At 44.2% G+C, this 22,736-nt stretch overlaps 2 protein-coding genes across 2 annotated transcripts in view; one reads left to right on the top strand and one right to left on the bottom strand.

Annotated features, from left to right (window-relative positions):
- Positions 1-15,075, bottom strand: part of pde3b (phosphodiesterase 3B) — a 33,641-nt gene extending 18,566 nt beyond the window's left edge. Inside the window, exon 1 of the mRNA XM_033991946.2 lies at positions 14,036-15,075. Within this exon, the coding sequence (XP_033847837.1) occupies positions 14,036-14,923 (888 nt within the window). The 5' untranslated portion in view covers positions 14,924-15,075. The remainder of the gene's footprint in view (positions 1-14,035) is intronic.
- Positions 15,076-15,843: 768 nt separating this feature from the next.
- copb1 (COPI coat complex subunit beta 1) lies at positions 15,844-22,456 on the top strand. The gene is made up of 22 exons (XM_033983613.2): positions 15,844-15,958; positions 16,601-16,752; positions 16,827-17,056; positions 17,133-17,302; positions 17,394-17,508; positions 17,607-17,699; positions 17,781-17,918; positions 18,005-18,124; positions 18,203-18,310; positions 18,393-18,539; positions 18,670-18,815; positions 19,153-19,249; positions 19,330-19,490; positions 20,032-20,152; positions 20,244-20,471; positions 20,665-20,844; positions 20,932-21,076; positions 21,157-21,276; positions 21,361-21,506; positions 21,612-21,701; positions 21,785-21,940; positions 22,213-22,456. Exons 2-22 carry the CDS (start codon positions 16,662-16,664, stop codon positions 22,270-22,272), a joined length of 2,862 nt encoding a protein of 953 aa, XP_033839504.1. The 5' UTR covers positions 15,844-15,958; positions 16,601-16,661; the 3' UTR covers positions 22,273-22,456.
- The last annotated feature ends 280 nt before the right edge of the window (positions 22,457-22,736 follow it).

The following is a 22,736-nucleotide window of genomic DNA, read 5'->3' as shown; positions in this document are numbered from 1 at the left end:
ATTCGCAAAGTGCCGGTTGAAAAATTTAAGCAGTAAACAAAGACATCAATTTAGTGACTGCCCTGGTCAGTTCAAGCAGTTCAGATTTCACGTAAGGTCACTAAAAGAGGGCGAAATGGAGGGAGGGGGGGAGAGCGGAGGACGACGAAAGTCTGGGAATTGATTACATGAACAAAAGAGACGAGAAGAGCTTTGTGGGAAGACACCAAACTCAAAAGAAGAGTTCGAAATGATCTGAAAATAGCTTGGAGACATTGAGGGTTGGGGTCCCAGACTTGTGCGTGTTTTGTGGGCGGGGCTATGAAAAAGAAAAGAACAGGCAGTAACGGAGTAAAGAAAAGTGGTAGGGGGTGGGGACTGACCAGCTTCTCTCCTAAAATGACCCAAACCTTATTGTTTTCAAATAAAACACTTATATCACTGTATATTCTGATGTATAAATCAAAATGGGTAATTGAAAATGGCAAATGAGTTTGTCGAAGCCGGGATTTTCATTGCAGTGACTAATAGTGGTTCACAGTTTTGCCCTTTTCAGTGGGATCTGCCCTCAGCTGCTAAACACACACAAGCCCTCCTCTGTAGCTGCAGCTGACGTCAACCGTCACTTAGCAACCGCCTTTTGGTGTAAAAGCAGCAGTGCTGACACCGTTTTCAAAAGAGAGACAGAGAAAGAGCCAAAGAAATTCAGAGAAACCAGAGCAGATAGAGAACAAGAAAGAATAGAGCGGAGAGGAGAGACGAGTCTGTGCTCCAAAAACAGTATGTGTGTGTTACAGATAAATTAAGAAACGTAAACCATGTCACTCACACACTTTACGTTTGGACTGGACACTTTTATATGTCCCTTTAAGGCAAATGGAAAACTATGAGGCTATGTAAACTCATCTGGAGACAATTAACAGCCTGTAAATGATTAAAAGTATGTAGACAATTACACAGAAATGGGAAAATCTAGCACGCCGTTCATCACATTTTCTTCTTTCCACTTTGCAATTACATTTGGTAAGAATCGCTGTCTGACACAGCTTATGATTTAATAGAGAATCGGCTCTCTCTGGCTCTTTTTAAACGCCTGCGACTGAGCAGAGAAAACAGACGACCCAAAGTTCAACAACCTCATCGTGAACTGAAAGTCAAGCACAGTTTGGTCGGCCTCGCACGAGCTCGAAACTCACACAATCTGAGCTCGTGAGAGACACTTCTGTACTTTTCTTTTTACTTTACTTAGAAATGTTTGTTTGTTTGTGTGTGCATGTAATAAGATAAACTGTTTATTTATATTTGGATTCATTAACATTATATTATTATAGTGAGGCTTAATAACAGTGTTCAGTGTCAGTGCTCGCCCCCTAACCAGAGGATTGTTCATTCAAGCCCAAACACCAGCTCTGTCATGATGTCAGTTTTCCCTGTCCTCCCGTGCTCTCTCCCCCTCCCCTACCTGTGTGTCTGGAGCTGGGTGGAGTGCCTGACTCCTCCCGTGCACACCTGGGGTGCATCAGCCTAATCACCACCACCTGCTGCTGAGTACAAGAAGGCTTGGCAGTCTACACTCGGTGCCAGACCGTCCGCGTGTAAAACGTGAATGTTTCTTGCTAAGCTTTGTTATATGGTACTTTCCTGCAAATGCTCATTTGGATTTATGCACCCTCCAGATTCCTGCCTCTACTCGCCCAGCTCCTGCCGCCACGTTCCAGTCCCGGTATCGCTTCCAGCTCGTCTTGTCTCCTGCTCGTCTCGTCTCCTGCTCGTCTCGTCTCCAGCTCGTCTCGTCTCCTGCTCGTCTCGTCTCCTGCTCGTCTCGTCTCCTGCTCGTCTCGTCTCCTGTCCGGTCCTGGTCTCTGGTTTGTCACCCGCTCCCCGCTCTGGTCTTCGTCTGCTCCGCCCGCCCTGGTACCGCACCTGCTTCTGTCCCCGTCCTGGTCCTGTCCTGCCCGCCTCTACCTGCACCGCACCCGCCTGACCCGTCTCCCGCTCCCCGGTTCCTGTACCTGCTCTTGTGACCTGTTTAAAGACTGCATTTTCACCGCTGTAAATAAACACTGTTAAAACTGCTCTGGTCTGCATCCTTTGGTCCTATCCGCACCGTTACGACAGAACGGTCTGGCCACTATGGACCAAGCAGGCTCAGACCCGGACCAGACGCGCCGCCTCACGCACTCTCACCCCGAGGCGGTGCTGGGTCAGCATGAACAATCCATTCGAACTCTATTGGAGCTAAATCAGACATTGTCCCAGCAGGTGGCACAGCTTAACCACCAGGTGGCCGCGCTCCTCGTCACCCCGCCTGCTGCAGCTGGAGCGCCGCCACGCCTCCCGGAGCCGAGAGGCACGGATCCGGAGCCGTATGCTGGACAACCTCACCTCTGTCGCGGATTCCTGTTCCAGTGCGAGTTCATGTTCCAGCAATGCCCTTCTCGTTTCAGCTCGGGGGCCACCAAGATCCGGTATATATGTGGATTACTCCGGGGCAGAGCTCTCCAGTGGGCAGAGGCGCGCCTAATGAAGACGTCTGTGGATAGCCTGGATTTTAATGAATTTGTGTCCACGTTTAAGCTGGTGTTTGACCACCCGCACTACCAGGACAATGCTGCCTCCCGGTTATTGACTCTCAGCCAGGGCTCCAGGACGGTAGCGGATTATTCCATTGAATTCTGGACACATGCGGCGGAGCTGGACTGGACGGACAGCGCGCTGCGGGCTGTGTTTGTGCGGGGCCTGAACGAGACTTTGAAAGATGAATTGGTTTCCCGGGACGAACCCCCCGACCTGCGGAGCCTCATCTCCCTCACTCACCGTATTGACAACCGGCTACGGGCTCGTCGCCGAGAGAGACGCCGGTCACCGGTCCCGCCGGAGCCACGCGCTGCCCCGCCCCCGCCAGATGAGCCCATGCAACTCGACAGGACCCTTGTGTCGGCCGAGGAGCGTCAACGGAGGCGTCGCCTGGCCGGGGCTTGCCTCTACTGCGGTGAGCGCGGACATTATGTGGTCACTTGCCCAGTTCGGCCAAAAGGGGGGGCCCACCAGTAGCGCTGGGAGTACTGGTGGGCGAGCAACACATCCTGGACTCTACTAATAGACTGCGGCTCAGCGCCACCCTGTGCGTTCGCACAGAGACTTTATGCGTTTCCGCCCTTATCGACTCCGGGGCTGAGAAGGACTTTATTGATGCCCAAGTCGCGGAGCAGCTCGGGGTCTACCTGGAGCCCCTCGAACGCCCCTTAAATGCCCAGGGGCTCAATGGACGTTTTCTGGGGCACATCACCCACATCACAGAACCTGTCACCGTGATTCTGTCCGGCAACCACCAAGAGAACCGTCAGTTTCATGTCCTGTCCTCCTCCGCTTCTCCTCTGGTCCTTGGTTACCCCTGGCTACGCGCCCACAACCCTGTTTTCGATTGGGCCAGGGGCGGAGTTTCGGGCTGGAGTCCCGATTGCCACGCCAAGTGCCTTCGGTCCGCCCTCCCTCCGGCCGGGAGGTCCGTTCCTGTCGCTGATCCGTCCCCAGACACCCCCAATCTGTCCTCGGTGCCTGCTGAATATCACGACCTGGGGGAGGTTTTTAGCAAGAGCAAGGCCCTCTCTTTACCGCCCCACCGCCCATATGACTGCGCCATTGACCTCCTGCCGGGTGCCCCACTACCATCTAGCAGGCTATATAACCTGTCTAGACCTGAACGCGAGTCAATGGAGGACTATATCCGTGGGTCCCTGGCTGCCGGAATCATCCGCCCGTCCACTTCACCCGTGGGAGCGGGGTTCTTCTTTGTGGCTAAGAAGGACAAATCCCTGCGGCCTTGCATTGATTACCGGGGTCTGAACAATATAACTGTAAAGAATAAATACCCGCTTCCCTTATTGGACTCGGCATTTACGCCCCTCCACGGTGCGACCATCTTCTCCAAGTTGGATTTGCGGAATGCGTACCACCTGGTGCGCATCAGGGAGGGAGACGAATGGAAGACGGCCTTCAAGACACCCCTGGGACATTTCGAATACTTGGTTATGCCCTTCGGTCTCACCAACGCCCCTGCCGTATTCCAAGCCCTCATCAACGATGTGCTCCGTGATTTCCTTAACCGATTCGTCTTTGTTTACTTGGATGACATCTTGATTTTCTCGCGGTCCCCCCAGGAGCATCATCAGCACGTTCGCCAGGTTCTCCAGCGCCTCCTCGAGAATAAACTGTTCGTGAAAGCTGAGAAATGCGAGTTTCACGCAGAGGAGGTCAGCTTTTTGGGCTTCATTGTGGGGCGGGGCCAAGTAAGAGCTGACCCTGAAAAGATCCAGGCTGTCACTGAGTGGCCCGTTCCTACCAGCCGGAGACAGCTCCAGAGATTTATCGGCTTTGCCAATTTTTATAGACGTTTCATCCGGGATTTTAGTAGGGTTATCTCGCCCTTAACTAAACTCACCTCTCCTGCTTTGCAGTTTGCCTGGTCTCCTGAGGCGCAGACAGCCTTCGAGAAACTTAAGAGACTATTTACCTCCGCTCCCATCCTGCACCAGCCCGACCCTTCACGGCAATTCATCGTGGAGGTCGACGCCTCCGACTCGGGAGTGGGGGCCGTGCTTTCGCAGAGGTTCGACCCCCACAACCGCCTCTGTCCCTGCGCCTTCTTTTCCCGGCGATTGTCCTCGGCCGAGGTCAATTATGACGTGGGGGATCGGGAGCTCCTTGCCGTAAAGCTGGCCTTGGAGGAGTGGCGCCACTGGCTCGAAGGGGCGGAGCAACCATTCATCGTCTGGACCGACCATAAAAACTTGGAGTACATCCAGTCCGCCAGGCGCCTCAATCCCCGTCAAGCTCGTTGGTCCCTCTTCTTCAGCCGCTTCAACTTTCTCCTCACCTACCGCCCCGGATCTCGGAACGTCAAACCAGACGCCCTCTCCCGCCAGTTCGCCCTGGAGGATAGCCCGGTCACCGCAGAAACAATTATCCCCTCCTCGTGTGTGGTGGCCGCGGTCCATTGGGATATCGAGGACACCGTCCGAGAGGCCCAGACCAACGACCCCGACCCAGGTAACGGCCCTCCAGATAAACTGTTTGTTCCCGATTCTGTCCGGTCTCAGGTGCTCCAGTGGGTCCATGCCTCCCGTTTCGCCTGCCATCCTGGTGCCGGTCGCTCTCTCTCCCTCCTCAGGAGACGCTTCTGGTGGCCCACGATGGACACAGACACCCGGGCTTATGTCGCCGCCTGCCAGGTATGTGCTCGGGCCAAGGCCTCCCACTCACCCCCTTCTGGTCTCTTGCATCCTCTCCCAGTTCCTCGTCGCCCTTGGTCCCACATCGCCTTGGACTTCGTGACGGGCCTTCCCCCTTCCCAGGGGAACACGGTGGTTCTCACCATTGTGGACCGCTTCTCCAAGGCCGCCCATTTCGTTGCCCTGCCTAAGCTCCCCACAGCCAAAGAAACTGCCGACCAGCTGACCAGTCATGTCTTCCGACTCCACGGCATCCCGGTGGACATCGTGTCCGACAGAGGGACCCAATTCACCTCTCAGGTATGGCGGTCTTTCTGCGACAGTTTGGGGGCCACGGTTAGCCTCACGTCCGGGTTCCATCCACAATCTAATGGGCAGACGGAGCGGGCCAACCAAGACCTGGAGTCGGCCCTACGGTGCACAGCCTCCGCCAACCCCGCGACCTGGAGTACTCACCTGCCCTGGATAGAGTACGCTCACAACTCCCTCGTGAGTTCCGCCACTGGTATGTCCCCCTTCGAGGCATCGCTGGGATATCAACCCCCTCTCTTTCCCACGGAGGAGAGGGACCTCGCCGTCCCGTCTGTTCAGCGCCATCTCCAGCGCTGTCGCCGGATCTGGAAGAAGGCCAGGGCGGCCCTTCTTCGGGCTGGAGCGCGCACTAAGGCGACGGCCGATCGCCACCGTGTCCCGGCGCCCGTATACCAACCTGGCCAGATGGTTTGGCTCTCCGCCAAGACGGTCCCGCTGAAGACGGACTCCCGTAAGCTGTCCCCCCGATTCCTGGGACCGTTTAAGATCATGAGGATCATAAATCCATCGGCGGTGCGCCTCCAGTTACCCCCGTCTCTCCGGATTCATCCGACCTTTCACGTCTCCCAGGTTAAACCAGTCCGGACCAGCGACCTGTGCCCTCCGGCCGATCCCCCACCGCCCGCCCGAGTCATTGACGGCCACCCGGCGTTCACCGTCCGCCGCCTGATTGACGTTCGTCGCCGTGGTAGGGGCCTCCAGTACCTCGTCGATTGGGAGGGTTACGGTCCGGAGGAGCGATCCTGGGTGCCCAGGGCACGCATTCTGGACCCCGACATGGTGAGAGACTTCCACCGCGCTCATCCTGACAAGCCTGGGGGTCCACCAGGAGGTGGACCTTAGGGGGGGGGTACTGTCATGATGTCAGTTTTCCCTGTCCTCCCGTGCTCTCTCCCCCTCCCCTACCTGTGTGTCTGGAGCTGGGTGGAGTGCCTGACTCCTCCCGTGCACACCTGGGGTGCATCAGCCTAATCACCACCACCTGCTGCTGAGTACAAGAAGGCTTGGCAGTCTACACTCGGTGCCAGACCGTCCGCGTGTAAAACGTGAATGTTTCTTGCTAAGCTTTGTTATATGGTACTTTCCTGCAAATGCTCATTTGGATTTATGCACCCTCCAGATTCCTGCCTCTACTCGCCCAGCTCCTGCCGCCACGTTCCAGTCCCGGTATCGCTTCCAGCTCGTCTTGTCTCCTGCTCGTCTCGTCTCCTGCTCGTCTCGTCTCCAGCTCGTCTCGTCTCCTGCTCGTCTCGTCTCCTGCTCGTCTCGTCTCCTGTCCGGTCCTGGTCTCTGGTTTGTCACCCGCTCCCCGCTCTGGTCTTCGTCTGCTCCGCCCGCCCTGGTACCGCACCTGCTTCTGTCCCCGTCCTGGTCCTGTCCTGCCCGCCTCTACCTGCACCGCACCCGCCTGACCCGTCTCCCGCTCCCCGGTTCCTGTACCTGCTCTTGTGACCTGTTTAAAGACTGCATTTTCACCGCTGTAAATAAACACTGTTAAAACTGCTCTGGTCTGCATCCTTTGGTCCTATCCGCACCGTTACGACAAGCTCTCACATTACCCAGTGACATTATGTGCACGGACGTCTGGACATCTTTAACACAAAACAGAATCTTTATAAAACCTTTGTATACTAATTTCACGGTTCTTTAAACACCTGATATCTTCACCTCGCTGCAGATTTTTGTTGTTATTATGTGTTTATAGCAGCAAGAAGGGAAAAAACACAAAGGCACTTTAGTATTCTCCTCAAGTAACTACATGTTTAATAAATATCTGTAGAACAAACGAGTACTTGAACATAGTATCTGTAAAAATGAGAGATTGAATGCTTTACATGCAGACAAAAGTATGCACAAAAACAGTGTAGTCCTTGAACTGAAGTTACCGTACTTTAAAATGAGAGCTGGCCCACAAAAAACACACAGAAGTACATTTTGTAATACAAGCAAGTATAGCTTACAACGAAATAACAAAGTGTAAAATATATGAAATAGAAGAAGTGAAAAAGTGAAGAACTAAAGCCCTGGTAATGCGTCGCCCTCCTTTGATGGAGCCTCATCAGACACTGCAGCTCTGGTAGACCTATCATGAAAACTTAAGAGCTGCGAGCTAATTGCTGGTGATCATGACGCACACGGGTTTCCATGGCGACATGAGTTTTGGAGTAGGCTCCAGCATTTCCTCATCTGTTTGCACTCACAGCAGCAGGCTGACAATGCAGCCGCTGCATCCTGTTTCAGCCTGCACCGCCAAGCACGCGGAGCCTACTCCACTTAACCCTATCTACTGCTCCCAGATGAAAAATTAAAGCCAGGACTGACCTGACAGGAAATTGAGATTTACATTATTCACAGACATCTCAGGCTTCGTTACAGTAGCCCGCACCCCAAAGAGGCCACGTTTTACAGGGTTTTCAGGGCAGTACTCCCACCACAAACCGTACACAAGCCTACTTCAATGAAAGCTCAAGAGGGAATCAGCATCATTTATACATCGAACCTACCGAAGCTACAAAAGCCATCTGTTCACAAGTACACAGCATTCATTTTCACATCACTGCTGTTAGTGTATTAAACCCATATAAATATACAATGACCCAGTAAAAATACACAAGACAGAAACATTTTGTCCTTATTTCAAGAAGTACGTTTAACTCAAACTGAGCTCATTTCACGATTAACAGACTCACATTTTCACAGAGCGTTAACCTAAAACCTGAGTCAGTCACCACATTAACTCTGTGATGGTTTTATTCGTCTCACTTGAGTTTGAGCAGAGTCTGCAGAACGAGAGCTCTGATTGGACACTTCACTTCCTCTTTCACACAAACACTGGGGGGAAAGTTCAAAACAGGATTAATAATGAGGATTTAACTTTTATAACGTAAATACACTTTTCACTTTCACTAAAGGCAGAAGTGATGACAAACTTCCACGTTACTTTCCACGTTTTTTTTTTTTTTATTTGATGCATGAATAATTTACTTAAACAAAAACAAAAAGATTAAAATGACATCATGTGAAAAAACTTTAGGACTGTTACATGATGATGTCATTAACGTGACTTTGGCTGCATCCAGACCCAACGGAATCAGCTTCATTCAGGATCATTTTGGTGATTTTAACCTGCTCCACGGCTTTATGTAAAACTACAAAACAAAAAACAAACAAACAAAAAAGAAACAAAGGTGATAAATGTCCTCAAACGAGCCCCTGGAGGTGATTTTCCCCTGATGCTTTTTATTCATCAGGAGATTCAGACAAAGTGCTGGTTTCTGCTGTTAGTGTCGATGGGACTCTGGATGTTTCGACTCAAATGTTAATTAACATAACATCATGTGAAGAATAAAAAAAACAACATAATTCTCTCCAAACGCAAATAAAAAAATGTGTTTTATAAGCAACTATAATATGAATGTATAATGTCATTGTATTAATAATTACTTTTTAAAAATGATTTATATATTTACTCATGTATTTATTTATTTATTTATAACATGCGTGTCCGCAGTCATGTGACTTCTTGCTCCTCGTCTGGTTTATTGTTGCCATGGTAAATCCTTTTTTCTCTGCTTCATTGATCATGGCTTTTCTCCTCAGTTAAACACAAGGTAAATAACATTTAAGATTTAGGTTAAAGGTTTTAACTCAGGGAAACCTCCTTTGTTTGTTTTTTTAATTTTTAATGAATGTAAAACACGTCACCACTGGTTAATTTAATCATTTTCAGTAAAAAACTGTAATTCCCTGATCACTGTCTTTCATCATAATGGCCACAGGATTTTTTTTTCTTGGCTCTAACTATGTGTGAGATAAATGTAGATTTTTTTTTAATCTAAAATAAAAATAAGGGACATTTGTGAGCTCCACAGCAGTGCCAAAGTGCAGATGTGTGTGTGTTTGTGCGATGTTTGTACCAGGCGTAACCCCGTGTCTCTTTGTGTAAAGTGTTGGCTCTCTGGGCTCTGGCTCCTCTGCTCTTTGCTGGGGGCACACTCTATATTGTGCAGGGCCATTAATAAGACTTGGCATTTTTTTCTTCTTCGCCATCACCGTGAGGTACGTCACCGGGCCGTGACGTCAATGTTATATCATTCCACATGGCTTCAGAGCGAGCGAACGTGACAGCTGAGCGCGGGCTCCTGCTCCTCTGCAGTCTGTGCCTCTGTACGGACAGTTAAGTGTGTTATTCAGCCCTGCCCCTCTCCTCAGAGGAGAGTCCACACACAGCCCTGCCCCAGGCCCCGCGCCGTAATGGAAGCTCCTCTATTAGGATGTGCATCAGGCTTTTTACAACCAAATAACCACATTCACATCATTTTACTACTACTACAAGTACTACTACTACTACTGTACAATGACCAAATCATGTCCATTCAAAGACAAAAAGGCATTTAAAAAAATATCTTAGTAAAAGACCTGGACAGATATTTACATTGAAGGCAGATAATGGCAAAGTACTGTGTGCAACTCTTAGAGAGAAGCTAAGCTCTCATTTCAATTCCTAAGGCCATTTATAAAGTGTTAATTAACTAAACATTTGGAGTCGTAGTGTCAAGAAACATCGTCTTTAATTGAACTGTTGTCAAATATACATTAAGTCACACAAATTCAAGCTGAGTGTTTAAAGCTGTGATGTGTTCTGCTTTCCCTCCAGTCCAAACCTTTCTGCGCTCTCGTGCTCTGCTCTTATGTCTGACTTTACCATCGTGTGTCGTCCTGTAATCACTTCTGCCTTATTAAACATCACATGACCACGCTGACAATATTTATCTATATGTTCCTAGGCATCTCTTATCGGACTCCAGTTTCACCGTCTTTAGCAGGGGGAGCCGGAACAACGTGGATTTTGGTGGAAGTGGTTATGCTAAACATTCTTCTTCTTGCTCTATTGTTGCAGTTTGAGTAAACAGTCTAGTGCCGTGGCGACTGTTGCACTACAAAACATCAGTGCTCATAAAATGCATGGTTAATTTAATCGCAACCAAAAACTGTGAAAGAAATGGAAAAAATATGCACAAGAACAAAAAAGTATGACTCTTTTATTTCTCATACTGTGGCACTTTGTGTCTCCTGCAGACGACAGCCTAAAAAAAAAAAAAAAACTTTCACTTTGTTGGACGTTAGTTTGGACTTGATTGTGTTTGGATAAGTCTTTAGCAACACTCGAGGTTGAGTGTAAAATGAACATTAACAACAATAATAATAGTAATAATTTGGAACTGATGTGTTTATATTTTAGATCATCTCCAGTTTTTAAAGTTTGCAAAAAATATAATTCACCTACATCTTACCACCTGATTAATAAAAACTTGAATCCCTTTGCTGTTTCTTTGTGCGTTTGTGAAAATAACTCAATAACAGGTTTGTCCCTAAGGTTTCAGACATTTTTATGATTTGAGTTTTTTCTGGCTTTTCAATTGAATAAAACTACATAACATTTTATTGAAGAGACTGAGGGCTAAAAAAAAACAACAGGCCTGTTAATGTGAACAAAAAGGAAGACCATCTGTGACATCAGCACTGGACCCCGAGTGACGCCGCTCACAAAGACGGACGAGTCAACAATATTTATCCTCCCAAAAACTTATGTACCTGATACACAGAACCACTGTAGTGTAATTAGAAAAGTGGTGAGCCTGTAAGTCACTGGAGAACAGTAATGGTTTGTTTCTTTAACTGTGCTTTATCAATAATATGCAACTATGTACCAGCATTTGAGAGCAACGTGTATCATGTAATTACAGTATAATACAGTCTCTGACAATACACACAACAGGGCCAGAAAATACCGCCTTCTCCTTCAAGTACACAGCAGCAAAGGTCAACTGCAGTATGTAGTAGTTACAAAAAAATGTTTATCTGATCACACTGGTTTTTTTGTTTTGTTTTTTTACAGAGTGCACTTAAAGCCCATCTGGCCGTCGTCAAACGTCATAGAAGTGTCTTGCCCAAGGACTCAATGACAGCATGCACTGGTAGTACAGTGGTAGTAAAGTGGTAGTATAATGTGTAGTATAGTGGTAGTACAGTGGTAGTATAATGTGTAGTATAGTGGTAGTACAGTGGTAGTACAGTGGTAGTACAGTGGTAGTATAATGTGTAGTACAGTGGTAGTACAGTGGTAGTATAATGTGTAGTACAGTGGTAGTACAGTGGTAGTATAATGTGTAGTATAGTGGTAGTACAGTGGTAATATAATGTGTAGTATAGTGGTAGTACAGTGGTAATATAATGTGTAGTATAGTGGTAGTACAGTGGTAGTACAGTGGTAGTACAGTGGTAGTATAGTGGTAGTACAGTGGTAATATAATGTGTAGTATAGTGGTAGTACAGTGGTAGTACAGTGGTAGTACAGTGGTAGTACAGTGGTAGTATAGTGGTAGTACAGTGGTAATATAATGTGTAGTATAGTGGTAGTACAGTGGTAGTACAGTGGTAGTATAATGTGTAGTATAGTGGTAGTATAGTGGGAGTAAAGTGGTAGAACAGTGGTAGTACAGTGGTAGTATAATGTGTAGTATAATGGTAGTACAGTGGTAGTACAGTGGTAGTATAATGTGTAGTATAATGTGTAGTATTGTGGTAGTACAGTGGTAGTATAATGGTAGTACAGTGGTAGTATAATGGTAGTATAGTGGTAGTATAATGTGTAGTATTGTGGTAGTATAGTGGTAGTATAGTGGTAGTATAATGGTAGTACAGTGGTAGTACAGTGGTAGTACAGTGGTAGGATAATGTGTAGTTTTGTGGTAGTACAGTGGTAGTACAGTAGTAGTATAGTGGTAGTATAATGTGCAGGAGTTTAGACCTTGAGCTAAATATCTAATACAGTAATAGTCTGACGAAAACAAATACTGGAAACAACACAACTAAAAAGTACATTTTAGTTCTGCCAAGGACACAAACAATGTGTCCAGGACACAGGAGAATTACATGTTTCACTTCAAAAAGCCCAAAGCATCCACCAAACATCAGCGCAGGTATCTACAACTACAATATATCTATAACTACAATAACCACCAGAGCAGAGCGATAGTGACGTGATCGTATATCTGCATCTATATATGTCCTGATTATACGACTGATAACACGTAGAGTGAAGGTCTATATCACATAAAATGGACTGTGAGACTGTGATACGTCCTCAAAAACACACTGGAGTTGTGTTTTGTTTCATTCACACATGTTTGAGTAACAGTTTATCATTAGTCTGTAACGTCTCCAAAGCTTAAAACGCTCTGTCCACCTTGTGATGTCATCGAGTGGTAGCCGCCTTTCACCTTTAGTTCAGTAAAGATCAACAATTTCCAGGACTGAAATGATCCAAATGATTCTAGTGAAGGTGTGCGGAGTTTAAAAACACACTGGAGCACTTCCTGTATTACCACGTGACATCACAAGGTGGAACAGAGCGTTTTCTGTTTGTGAAAATAAATAAATAAATCTGCAGGGTTTGTGTGTTAAACATGTGTCAATGAAACAAAACACAACTCCACTTATGTTTGTGATGAGGAAACATTAGGACAGATCAAAAACAGTGTAATACGGGCTCTTTAAGATCTGGAGCTTAAAATAAACTCACAGAAATATCAGATCTATTATTTAGTCGGATCTTTAGCTGAAGCAGATTTAAAACGATATTTTTATTTAATACTATTCTATTATAATTTTGTACAAGTTCAAATCGACTGTGTTTCTAAACTCTGGTGTTGGATGTGATTTTGTTCATAAACTGAAGCTCAGGTGCTGCATGTAAACAAACTGGTTTAGGAGCACGGGCCATGGCACAATGACAAAACTAAGACGTCCCTCAAATCATTTCCCTTTTTTAAGCTCATGTCATCTGAGATTTAACAATACACCAAAAGCAAATATTTCTGCCTAAAAAAAAACATCCTCACGGTTCTGACGCTGGGTCCCAGGTCCATGCGGCTCAAACACTGAGGCTTATTCTGAAACTTCACAAATCCTGATTTAGATTTGAAACTTAGACCTAGTTTCACCAAGTTTCAGCTTTCTTTAATCCTCTTTTTTCCACTTAAACATTACTTTGTGAATATAATTTAGTGTAAGTTAGGACAAAGTCTTTTCCGAGCTGTGACGTGTGAAAAGTTTTTGTCCAAGGGCAGGAGGTTTTTTTTTTTTAGGGTCATTTTGTTTACAGTAAAAAAACAACAACAACAAACATTAGAGCGTTATCAGGGGAGTCATGACAAAGTGTTTAATGGTTATTTTGAAGATATTGGACTATTTGAAAGTGGCCTAATCATTTCACTTTTAGGTAGTTTTAACTTTATGGATAGGTGGATAAAATGAAGCAAAAACAATTCCATAAAAAGATCCAGGGCCTTGTCATTTTGCATAAAGGGAGGACAATGTATTTAGGAAACATGAAGCTGTTTTCTTTTAAAGGAGATTATTCAGATGTAAGTTTAAAGTCTGGTGAGCTGAGCGTAGCCTGCAGCAGCACTTTTACCCTCTATGTCTGATACTATGCGTGTGAGACCTACCTGTTCCCGTGATATACAGGGCAGGGATGGTCTGCGGGGCATTTTACAGCTGCCATAGTAGCTGCTGGAGGTTTCTCCCAGAGAGACGCAGCTGGAGCGTCTTCTAGGCCGGATCACAGGCACCTTCTCATCCGGACTGGGACAGCCGCTGGTCGCCTCCCTCACGGGGTAGAAGCGGTCAAAGCACAGCCCCAGAAGAGATCCGCAGAATCCGGAGAAGCAGGCGAACAGCGGCCTGAGGAGCGCGGGCAGTGCGCTCAAACTTGTGAAAGACGCGAGCCAAACAACACTGGAGAAGACCAAGATGAGCACACTGTGTTTGAGTTTGAGAGAGGGCACCAGCGTGAGCAGACCCACACATCCCAACACGAATAACAACCTGCCCACCATCTGGATCTGGTGCTGCTCGTCTCCCCATTGCAGAAACCGCAAAACCAAAAAATCCCCGAGGTAGCACGACGCTGGCAGTGACAGAAGCCAACACTTACTACTTTCCTTCTTTTTCCGTCTCAGATAAAATGTTAAAAAGAAGAAGGCGCAACCTATACTAAATAAAGGACTAATGGACTGAGAGAACCCCGACAGAAAAGTCCTCAAATCCCAGAACGAGTCACTTTGCAAGCTCCTGGATATGGCAAAGGAAAGCGCACAGAAGACAAACGCGCCCACATACACCGCGGAGACCTTTAACACTTTAGACTTGAGGATGTCTTCACTGCAAAAGCTGCACAGGTTCAACAAAAAGCCCCTTTGCTGGTCTGGTTTCAGGGGGGTGACGCAGCTCTTCACATAGCCGTTCCTGAAAGCCTCGGAGCTGTTTACACTTCCAGCGCGCTCGTGGTGCCGTAGTTTACCGTGCAGGAGTTCTGCGTCCTCGCGTGCAGCCATGACTCGACCGATCGCGCCTCTGCCCCGCTCCAAAGCCCCCCTCTGCTGCTATTCACGCCGGATTAGCGCTCAACTACATGACAGCAAACGCACTCCATGGTCACCCAAACGTGCTCCACCACTTGGACTAAAGAAAGAAGGTGAGATGTTGTTTTTACAGAACTGGGACTCCCTGTCGCCCCCCACGGGCCACAATCCAGACCTGCACTTATATTGTTCTCTGTCACATTGTAAGTTACAGTGTGGGAATAAACAGAGGGCTTACTCTTGAAGCAGAAATAAAAGGCAGCTTTGCTCAAAATAAAACAAAAGCTAAGGCGCAATGTGTGTAGAAGCTCTCATAAAATTAGGACCATCATTTAGAGTCAAAACTACTCAGATTCCAGAACAACTATTATAATTTAAAAATACTTAAATACTTAAATATCACTGAATTGGTAGTAATAATGCATATGATATAAGTTTTTTTTATTTTTTTATAAATAACAAATGAATTGAAAACCTTTCTCAATTAAAATGAGTATGTTCCCATGTGTCCACTAGAGGGCAGCACAAACCATCCATCTGGGTCAAGTTAATCTAGAATTCAAATAGTCTGATTCAAATTACTTTATTTTCTTATCAAAATAACAGATGGTATATTTTAAGTCATGGGTAATTAATTTACACACACACATATAATTGTTTAGTCAATGTGATTAAATTTACTCAAAGAACTTGTAGCAAAAAGAGATGCTGTCGAGAATATAATGATAGAAATTTGTTTATTAGTCTTTTGCACACACGTTTTAGTCTATCAATTTTTTTTAAAGTTTTATTATTATGTTGCGAAGAGAAAAAAAGTCCTTATTTTTGTCCCTCGCGGCGCGCCGTAGCTCTGACGTGGCTCACGAGGGAATGTTCCACGTCACCACGTCACTCGGAAGTGTCGAGCAGAGCAGCAGCTCGTCTGAACACTCACCGAGCTTTTTACACACATGTAAATATTAATACAAGGCACCGACAGCTTCCAGAGGATAATAGTTGTGCATTTGGGTAAGACAGATTATCTTTTTGTTCCTAATGCGCAGTTTCTCTTCCTGGTTTGTGTTTAAGTTGAGCTAGGCGATGTTCTGTCCTCCATTTCACTGACGGCCTTTGCAGAGGCTAAGTTGTTTAGCGCTAGCATTTAGCTTACATTTTAGTGAGTGATCAAACTCCTACAGATGTGCTACTTGATCTCATATGACATGTTACTTCGTGTTTTTGTGCGTTTAAAGCACCGATTGTCAACGCGGCCGGGGTTTTAAAGTTGTGATGTGGACGATGCTACGTGTCCGCTTCCGTCAGGGCTGCACAGATGTTCATACAGTTATTTCTCATTCATTATCCACCCGGCTTCTATGTATTCATTTTGGACTTGACTATGTCTCAGCTGTTGTCATTGCAAATGTCATTATAAATCTACATGGTAAAACGCGACTCAAAAGCTTCACAGATTTACAACAGCTGAGTCTATTTAATGCAGTACATCAGTAGACTACTTTGCACATGTTTATATTATGATGTATAAAGCCTCCAAGCTTATAAAGTTATGTCCAACTATTGTTTCAAGATTTTGCATTATGCTGTAAAACGATTGTTTCGTGCTTTATTTTATTGTAGTCTGTATTAATCCGTTTCTTTTGACTTGCTTAGGTGTTCTGTCTCTCTCCACTATTGTGAATCTACAAAAGGAACTAAGTTTAGCAGCAGCAAGATGACGGCTGCAGAGAACGTCTGCTACACCCTGATCAATGTCACTTCTGATTCAGAGCCCCCCTCTGAAGTCAGCCTAAAAACTGACTTGGGTAACTATTACACTGCCAATTACAAGTGATCCAATACACAGAACTGTGGCTGATTGTAGTATTTTTATCTGCAGAAAAAGGGGAGATCAAGGCAAAAACTGAAGCACTAAAGAAAGTCATCATCATGATACTGAATGGCGAGAAACTACCTGGGCTTCTCATGACCATCATACGCTTTGTTTTGCCACTTCAAGACCACACAATCAAAAAGTTGCTTCTTGTCTTCTGGGAGATTGTTCCTAAAACAACTCCAGATGGAAAGTTGCTTCAGGAGATGATTCTGGTCTGTGATGCCTACAGAAAGGTCCGTTTGCTAGATTAGATTGTTAATTATTTCTGAAGTATAAAAGTATTTAAGTGTGTTTTTTTCCAATTCTCAGGACCTGCAGCATCCCAACGAGTTCATCCGTGGCTCCACTCTGCGTTTCCTGTGCAAACTGAAGGAGTCTGAGCTGCTTGAGCCTCTGATGCCAGCCATTCGTGCTTGCCTTGAACACCGCCACAGCTACGTGCGACGCAATGCAGTCCTGGCCATTTACACCATCTACAGGTACACCAAATGTCCCTTGTTTCTTATTATTCAAATGCTGTAAAGCTGTATAGAAAAGTTGTTTAACACTACCCATTTGATTCTGTCCCAGGAACTTTGAACACCTCATCCCAGATGCCCCTGAACTCATTCACGATTTTCTTGTGAATGAAAAAGATGCAAGCTGTAAAAGAAATGCTTTTATGATGTTGATTCATGCTGACCAGGTGTGTAATATTTTGTGAACTTATTGCCAAATATTTATGTTTTATACTTTCCCTGAATAACCTCTCTCTTTGTGCTTATGTCACACTTACTTTTACAGGATAGAGCCTTGGATTATCTCAGCACTTGTATTGATCAAGTCCATACTTTTGGTGACATTCTTCAGCTTGTTATTGTGGAACTGATTTACAAAGTACGTAAAGGGGCTGTGGTTTATTTAAAAAGCATTGTTAATATCTATCTATCTAAATGTTTTTTATTACCTAACTTCTAGGTCTGTCATGCAAACCCCTCTGAGCGGGCCAGATTTATTCGATGTATCTATAATTTGCTCCAGTCCTCAAGTCCAGCTGTTAAATATGAGGCAGCTGGTACTCTTGTAACCCTCTCAAGCGCCCCCACAGCTATTAAGGTACACAACACTCTTTTTTTTTTTCTCCAGTACTTTCAATATTTGTCCTAGCTTTTGTACAATGTCTTACATATTCTGTGTTCCAGGCTGCTGCCCAGTGCTACATTGATTTGATCATCAAGGAAAGTGACAACAATGTGAAACTGATTGTACTTGATCGTTTGATTGAACTGAAGGAACATCCCACTCATGAACGTGTACTTCAGGTACTTTTTACTTTTACTTTTTTGGTGCTGCCCTGAGGTGGCGTCTGATATTAATTTGGGTGTAATCCTTGACTTTAGGACCTTGTGATGGATATATTGCGTGTGCTCTCCACCCCTGACCTGGAAGTGAGAAAGAAGACCTTGCAGCTGGCACTGGACCTTGTCTCATCTCGTAATGTAGAAGAGGTAAGGCTTTTTGTTGTTTGTGTAATAAGTTTTATATCTTTGAATAAATTGCATTTAATCTTTACAATATTTTATGTTTTAGCTGGTGATAGTTTTGAAGAAAGAGGTGATCAAAACAAATAATGTAACTGAACATGAAGATACAGATAAGTACAGGCAGCTGTTGGTGCGCACTCTTCACTCTTGCAGTGTGCGCTTCCCTGACATGGCGGCCAACGTTATACCAGTGGTGAGTCAAATTAAACAGACCAAAATGAATCCATGCTTTTTAGACCAATATAGCAAAAAGTTTGTTTATTTAATTTTCAATGTTTATTTAATAAGAAAATATTTCTCTGTGTGTGTTTTTTGGTTTACAGTTGATGGAATTCCTAAGTGACACTAATGAGGCGGCTGCTGCTGATGTGCTGGAGTTTGTGCGAGAGGCTATTCAGAGATTTGACACCCTGAGGCCCCTCATCATTGAGAAGATGTTGGAGGTTTTCCATGCCATCAAAACAGTAAAGTAAGCAACACATACATGAGCATGTGAGAAATATTTATCGTGAATATATTTTATTATTATAAAAGCCATGTATGGACCAAATTTTATATTTACAAATATACCAAAACCAGTGATTATGTGCATCTACAGAAAATTTGAGCAACATAAAATACATATTGGTAATCAAAAGGAGTTGTTGTACCAGTTGTTCACCGCTACTGTAAATAACACACTTCAATCTCTCATTGATCACATTCATTTCCTCAAGCAGTGCTGTAGCTGTAACATTGTCATTGTTTCATAGACTATTTTAAATATGAATTATTTTGTGATCATGTTACATTCTTGTGTCCTAAAGAATTTACAGAGGGGCCCTATGGATTCTGGGAGAGTACTGTAGCACAAAGGAAGATATTCAGAATGTGATGACAGAGGTCCGCAGGTCTTTGGGAGAGGTTGGTTTGTGCTGTCACTGATGAACTTAATATATGTTCAAGAATGATGAGAACCATCTGACTATGATTTGAATTTACAGATCCCTATAGTAGATAATGAAATAAAGAAAGAAACAGGAGAGGTTAAACCTGAAGATGAAGTGAGTGCAACACCAGCTCAGAAACTTGTAACAGAAATGGGAACATACGTGACCCAAAGTGCCCTCAGCTCCTCCAGGCCGTCCAAGAAAGAGGAAGACCGGTAAAAGTTGCACTTTATCATTTGATTAAAGGCCACATATTACACTATTTTCTGATCTGTTATAATGTTTCATCATCACAAACAGACCTGGAGTTGTGTTTTGCTTCATTCACACATGTTTAACTCACAAACCCTGAATATTAAGGCTGAGTTCTTCTCTCAAACAAAAACATTTAAAAAATCCATCTTGTGTGGTAATGCAAGAAGTGCTCGACTGTGTTTTTTAAACTTCATACTCCTTCACTAGAATCATTTGGATAATTTCAACCCTGGAATTGCCTACTAAACAAAAGATAAAGGGTAGCCGTTAACTTGAAAACTACCACATCATGACATCACAAGGTGGAACAGATGTAGACAGACTAATAATAAAGGGTTAATCAAACATGTGTGAATGAAAAAAATACTACTCCAGGTATGTTTTTGAGGAGAAACAACATTCTAACATGGCTTAAAGCTCACAAGAGTCTGTTTTGCACAGTCTGGGACCTTAAAGCAGTCATCTAAAGTTGTTTAATAATACCTGTCCTATATTTTATAGGCCTCCGCTTCGTGGTTTCTTGATGGATGGAGACTTCTATGTGGCTGCTTCTTTGGCCACTACGCTAACAAAACTAGCATTACGTTACGTTGACATTGTTCAAGATAAAAAGAAACAGAATGTAAGCCAATTCAATCCTTGCTTTATTTGTTTATTTACTTATTAACAAATACTGTAGCTCTCATTTTGGTATGATTTTTTTTTTTTTGTAGTCTTTTGTTGCAGAGTCCATGCTGATCATGGTCACTGTGCTGCACCTGGGCAAGTCGTCTCTGCCTAAAAAGCCAATTACAGATGATGATGTGGACCGCATCTCACTGTGCCTGAAGGTGCTGTCAGAGTGCTCGCCTCTCATGAACGACATTTTCAATAAGGAGTGCCGCAAATCCCTGTCCCACATGCTGACTGTCAGACTGGAGGAGGAGAAGCTGTCACAAAAGGTAATAGAGTTTGCACACAGCACTAACCTCCTGCCAACAGAATCACAACACGAAAGCACCGTGTAAACAACTCAATTGTGTTTAATATTTTTTTGCTTTGAAGACATTGTACAGTCATTGTGTATGTGTGTTTATTTTTTTATTAGACAAAACATTATTGTTATTTATGTTTTTGATCTTCCCTTCCCTACAGAAAGAATCTGAGAAACGTAATGTGACGGTCCAAGCAGATGATCCCATCTCATTCATGCAGCTCACAGCCAAAAATGAAATGACTTCTAAAGAGGACCAGTTTCAGCTCAGTCTTTTGGCTGCGATGGGAAACACTCAGAGGAAGGAAGCGGCAGATCCACTGGCATCAAAACTCAACAAGGTTTAGAGATCTCACCAACCTTAACGTCACAGATTTTTATGACGTTTTTCTTGAACTGGCTCATGATCAGTTGTGTATTTATCTCAGGTGACTCAGCTAACGGGGTTTTCAGACCCAGTATATGCTGAAGCCTATGTTCATGTTAACCAGTACGACATTGTCCTGGATGTGCTGGTTGTTAATCAAACCAGTGACACACTTCAAAACTGCACCCTGGAGCTCGCAACATTAGGTATCAGTCTTAATTCTCTTTTACACCTGTTACATTATTTGTCCAAGACACGTTGATTGTAAATGTTCTGCCTGTTACAGGTGATCTCAAATTAGTTGAAAAACCGTCTCCTCTAACTCTGGCTCCACATGATTTTGCCAACATTAAGGCCAATGTTAAGGTGGCCTCAACAGAGAATGGCATCATATTTGGAAATATAGGTATTACTTTTTTTACCAAGTGATAACTGAGTAATGTTTATACAACATTAAAGGTTCAAATCTCTTGTATATTTTTATCCACAGTGTATGATGTATCGGGTGCTGCCAGTGACAGAAACTGCGTCGTCCTCAGTGATATTCACATTGACATCATGGATTACATCCAACCAGCCTCATGCACTGATGCAGAGTTCAGGCAAATGTGGGCAGAGTTTGAATGGGAAAACAAGGTAATATTTTTATGATCAAAAAATATTTTTCAAATCAGAAAACCTATTTTAAAAATGTAATTAGTTAAAATAACCATCCTTTTTTTTTTTTTTTTTTTTAAACAGGTGACCGTGAACACTAACATTACTGATCTGAATGAATACCTTCAACATATCCTCAAGTCCACAAACATGAAATGCTTGACTCCTGAAAAGGTTTGTAAACTCAGTGATGTAGAGATGCTGATTCTATGGGAGTATTGAGGACTGTATCATTATCATGTTATTTTTTTCACCAGGCTCTCTCTGGTTTTTGTGGCTTTATGGCTGCAAATCTTTACGCTCGCTCCATTTTCGGTGAGGATGCTCTGGCTAATGTAAGCATCGAGAAGCCCATTCACCTAGGGCCCGATGCACCTGTCAACGGTCACATCCGCATCAGAGCCAAGAGCCAGGTAGGTCACAGCTGCTGCTTCACCTGCTCCCAAAAACCAGTGTCCAAAAATGTTATTTTCACATGTTTAAGAGCAAGTCGTTTATTCAAAATGAGTTCTAAATAAGAATTATTCAGAACTAAAACATTTGTCTAATTATTAACAATTCTTGCTACACTTCTTGTCTAAACCAAATGGATATTCTTATATTTTCTTGAATCCGTCAGGCTAACAGTGAAACATTATTTGAATGGTCCTCCATATTAATACATTTGAATAAAATTGTTTTGCAGGGTATGGCCTTGAGTCTCGGTGACAAAATTAACCTCTCCCAGAAGAGGGCAAATGTCTGAACTGACTCTACGTTGTAAAGTCACCGGTTTGTGTTTCTCAGTCTTTATTCACAGATAATTAAGAACATTTAATCATTTGATTCTGTGCTTTTTTACTGTTGTCTAAAACCTACACTCTGTAATTTACTTGTCCATGCTTTTCTTCATTTATCATTTTCAATAAACATGTATGAATGCACAATAATATAGATATTGCCCATGTCTAAATAATATTAATATATGTTCTGTCTCATCTAGTTTCTGGACAATTAAATACATGAAATTAAACAAATGACATGCCAACTGGTTATAGTATATAGATGTTGTATATTATGTGCCAGGTTGATTATTTCCAAGCTCAGTGCATTTCTGGGAATACAGAAGTAGGATCACTATAACTCAAACGTGTCAGAAAGGGTGTGGTGAGAGCCGAGGTAGATTTAAGGTCAGAGTAAATACCGTGAAATAAAGAACTGACGTCTTAA

This window comes from Periophthalmus magnuspinnatus, chromosome 3, assembly GCF_009829125.3.
Source record: "Periophthalmus magnuspinnatus isolate fPerMag1 chromosome 3, fPerMag1.2.pri, whole genome shotgun sequence".
NCBI classification, from domain to species: domain Eukaryota; kingdom Metazoa; phylum Chordata; class Actinopteri; order Gobiiformes; family Gobiidae; genus Periophthalmus; species Periophthalmus magnuspinnatus.
This window is presented reverse-complemented; position numbering and strand designations above follow the sequence as displayed.

Coding starts and splice junctions, on each gene's coding strand:
- copb1 (XM_033983613.2), top strand. CDS start 16,662: ATGACGGCTGCAGAGAACGTCTGCTACACCCTGATCAATGTCACTTCT. Junction 17,303..17,393: donor GCCATTTACACCATCTACAG/GTACACCAAATG, acceptor ATTCTGTCCCAG/GAACTTTGAACACCTCATCC. Junction 18,540..18,669: donor CGGCCAACGTTATACCAGTG/GTGAGTCAAATT, acceptor TTTGGTTTACAG/TTGATGGAATTCCTAAGTGA.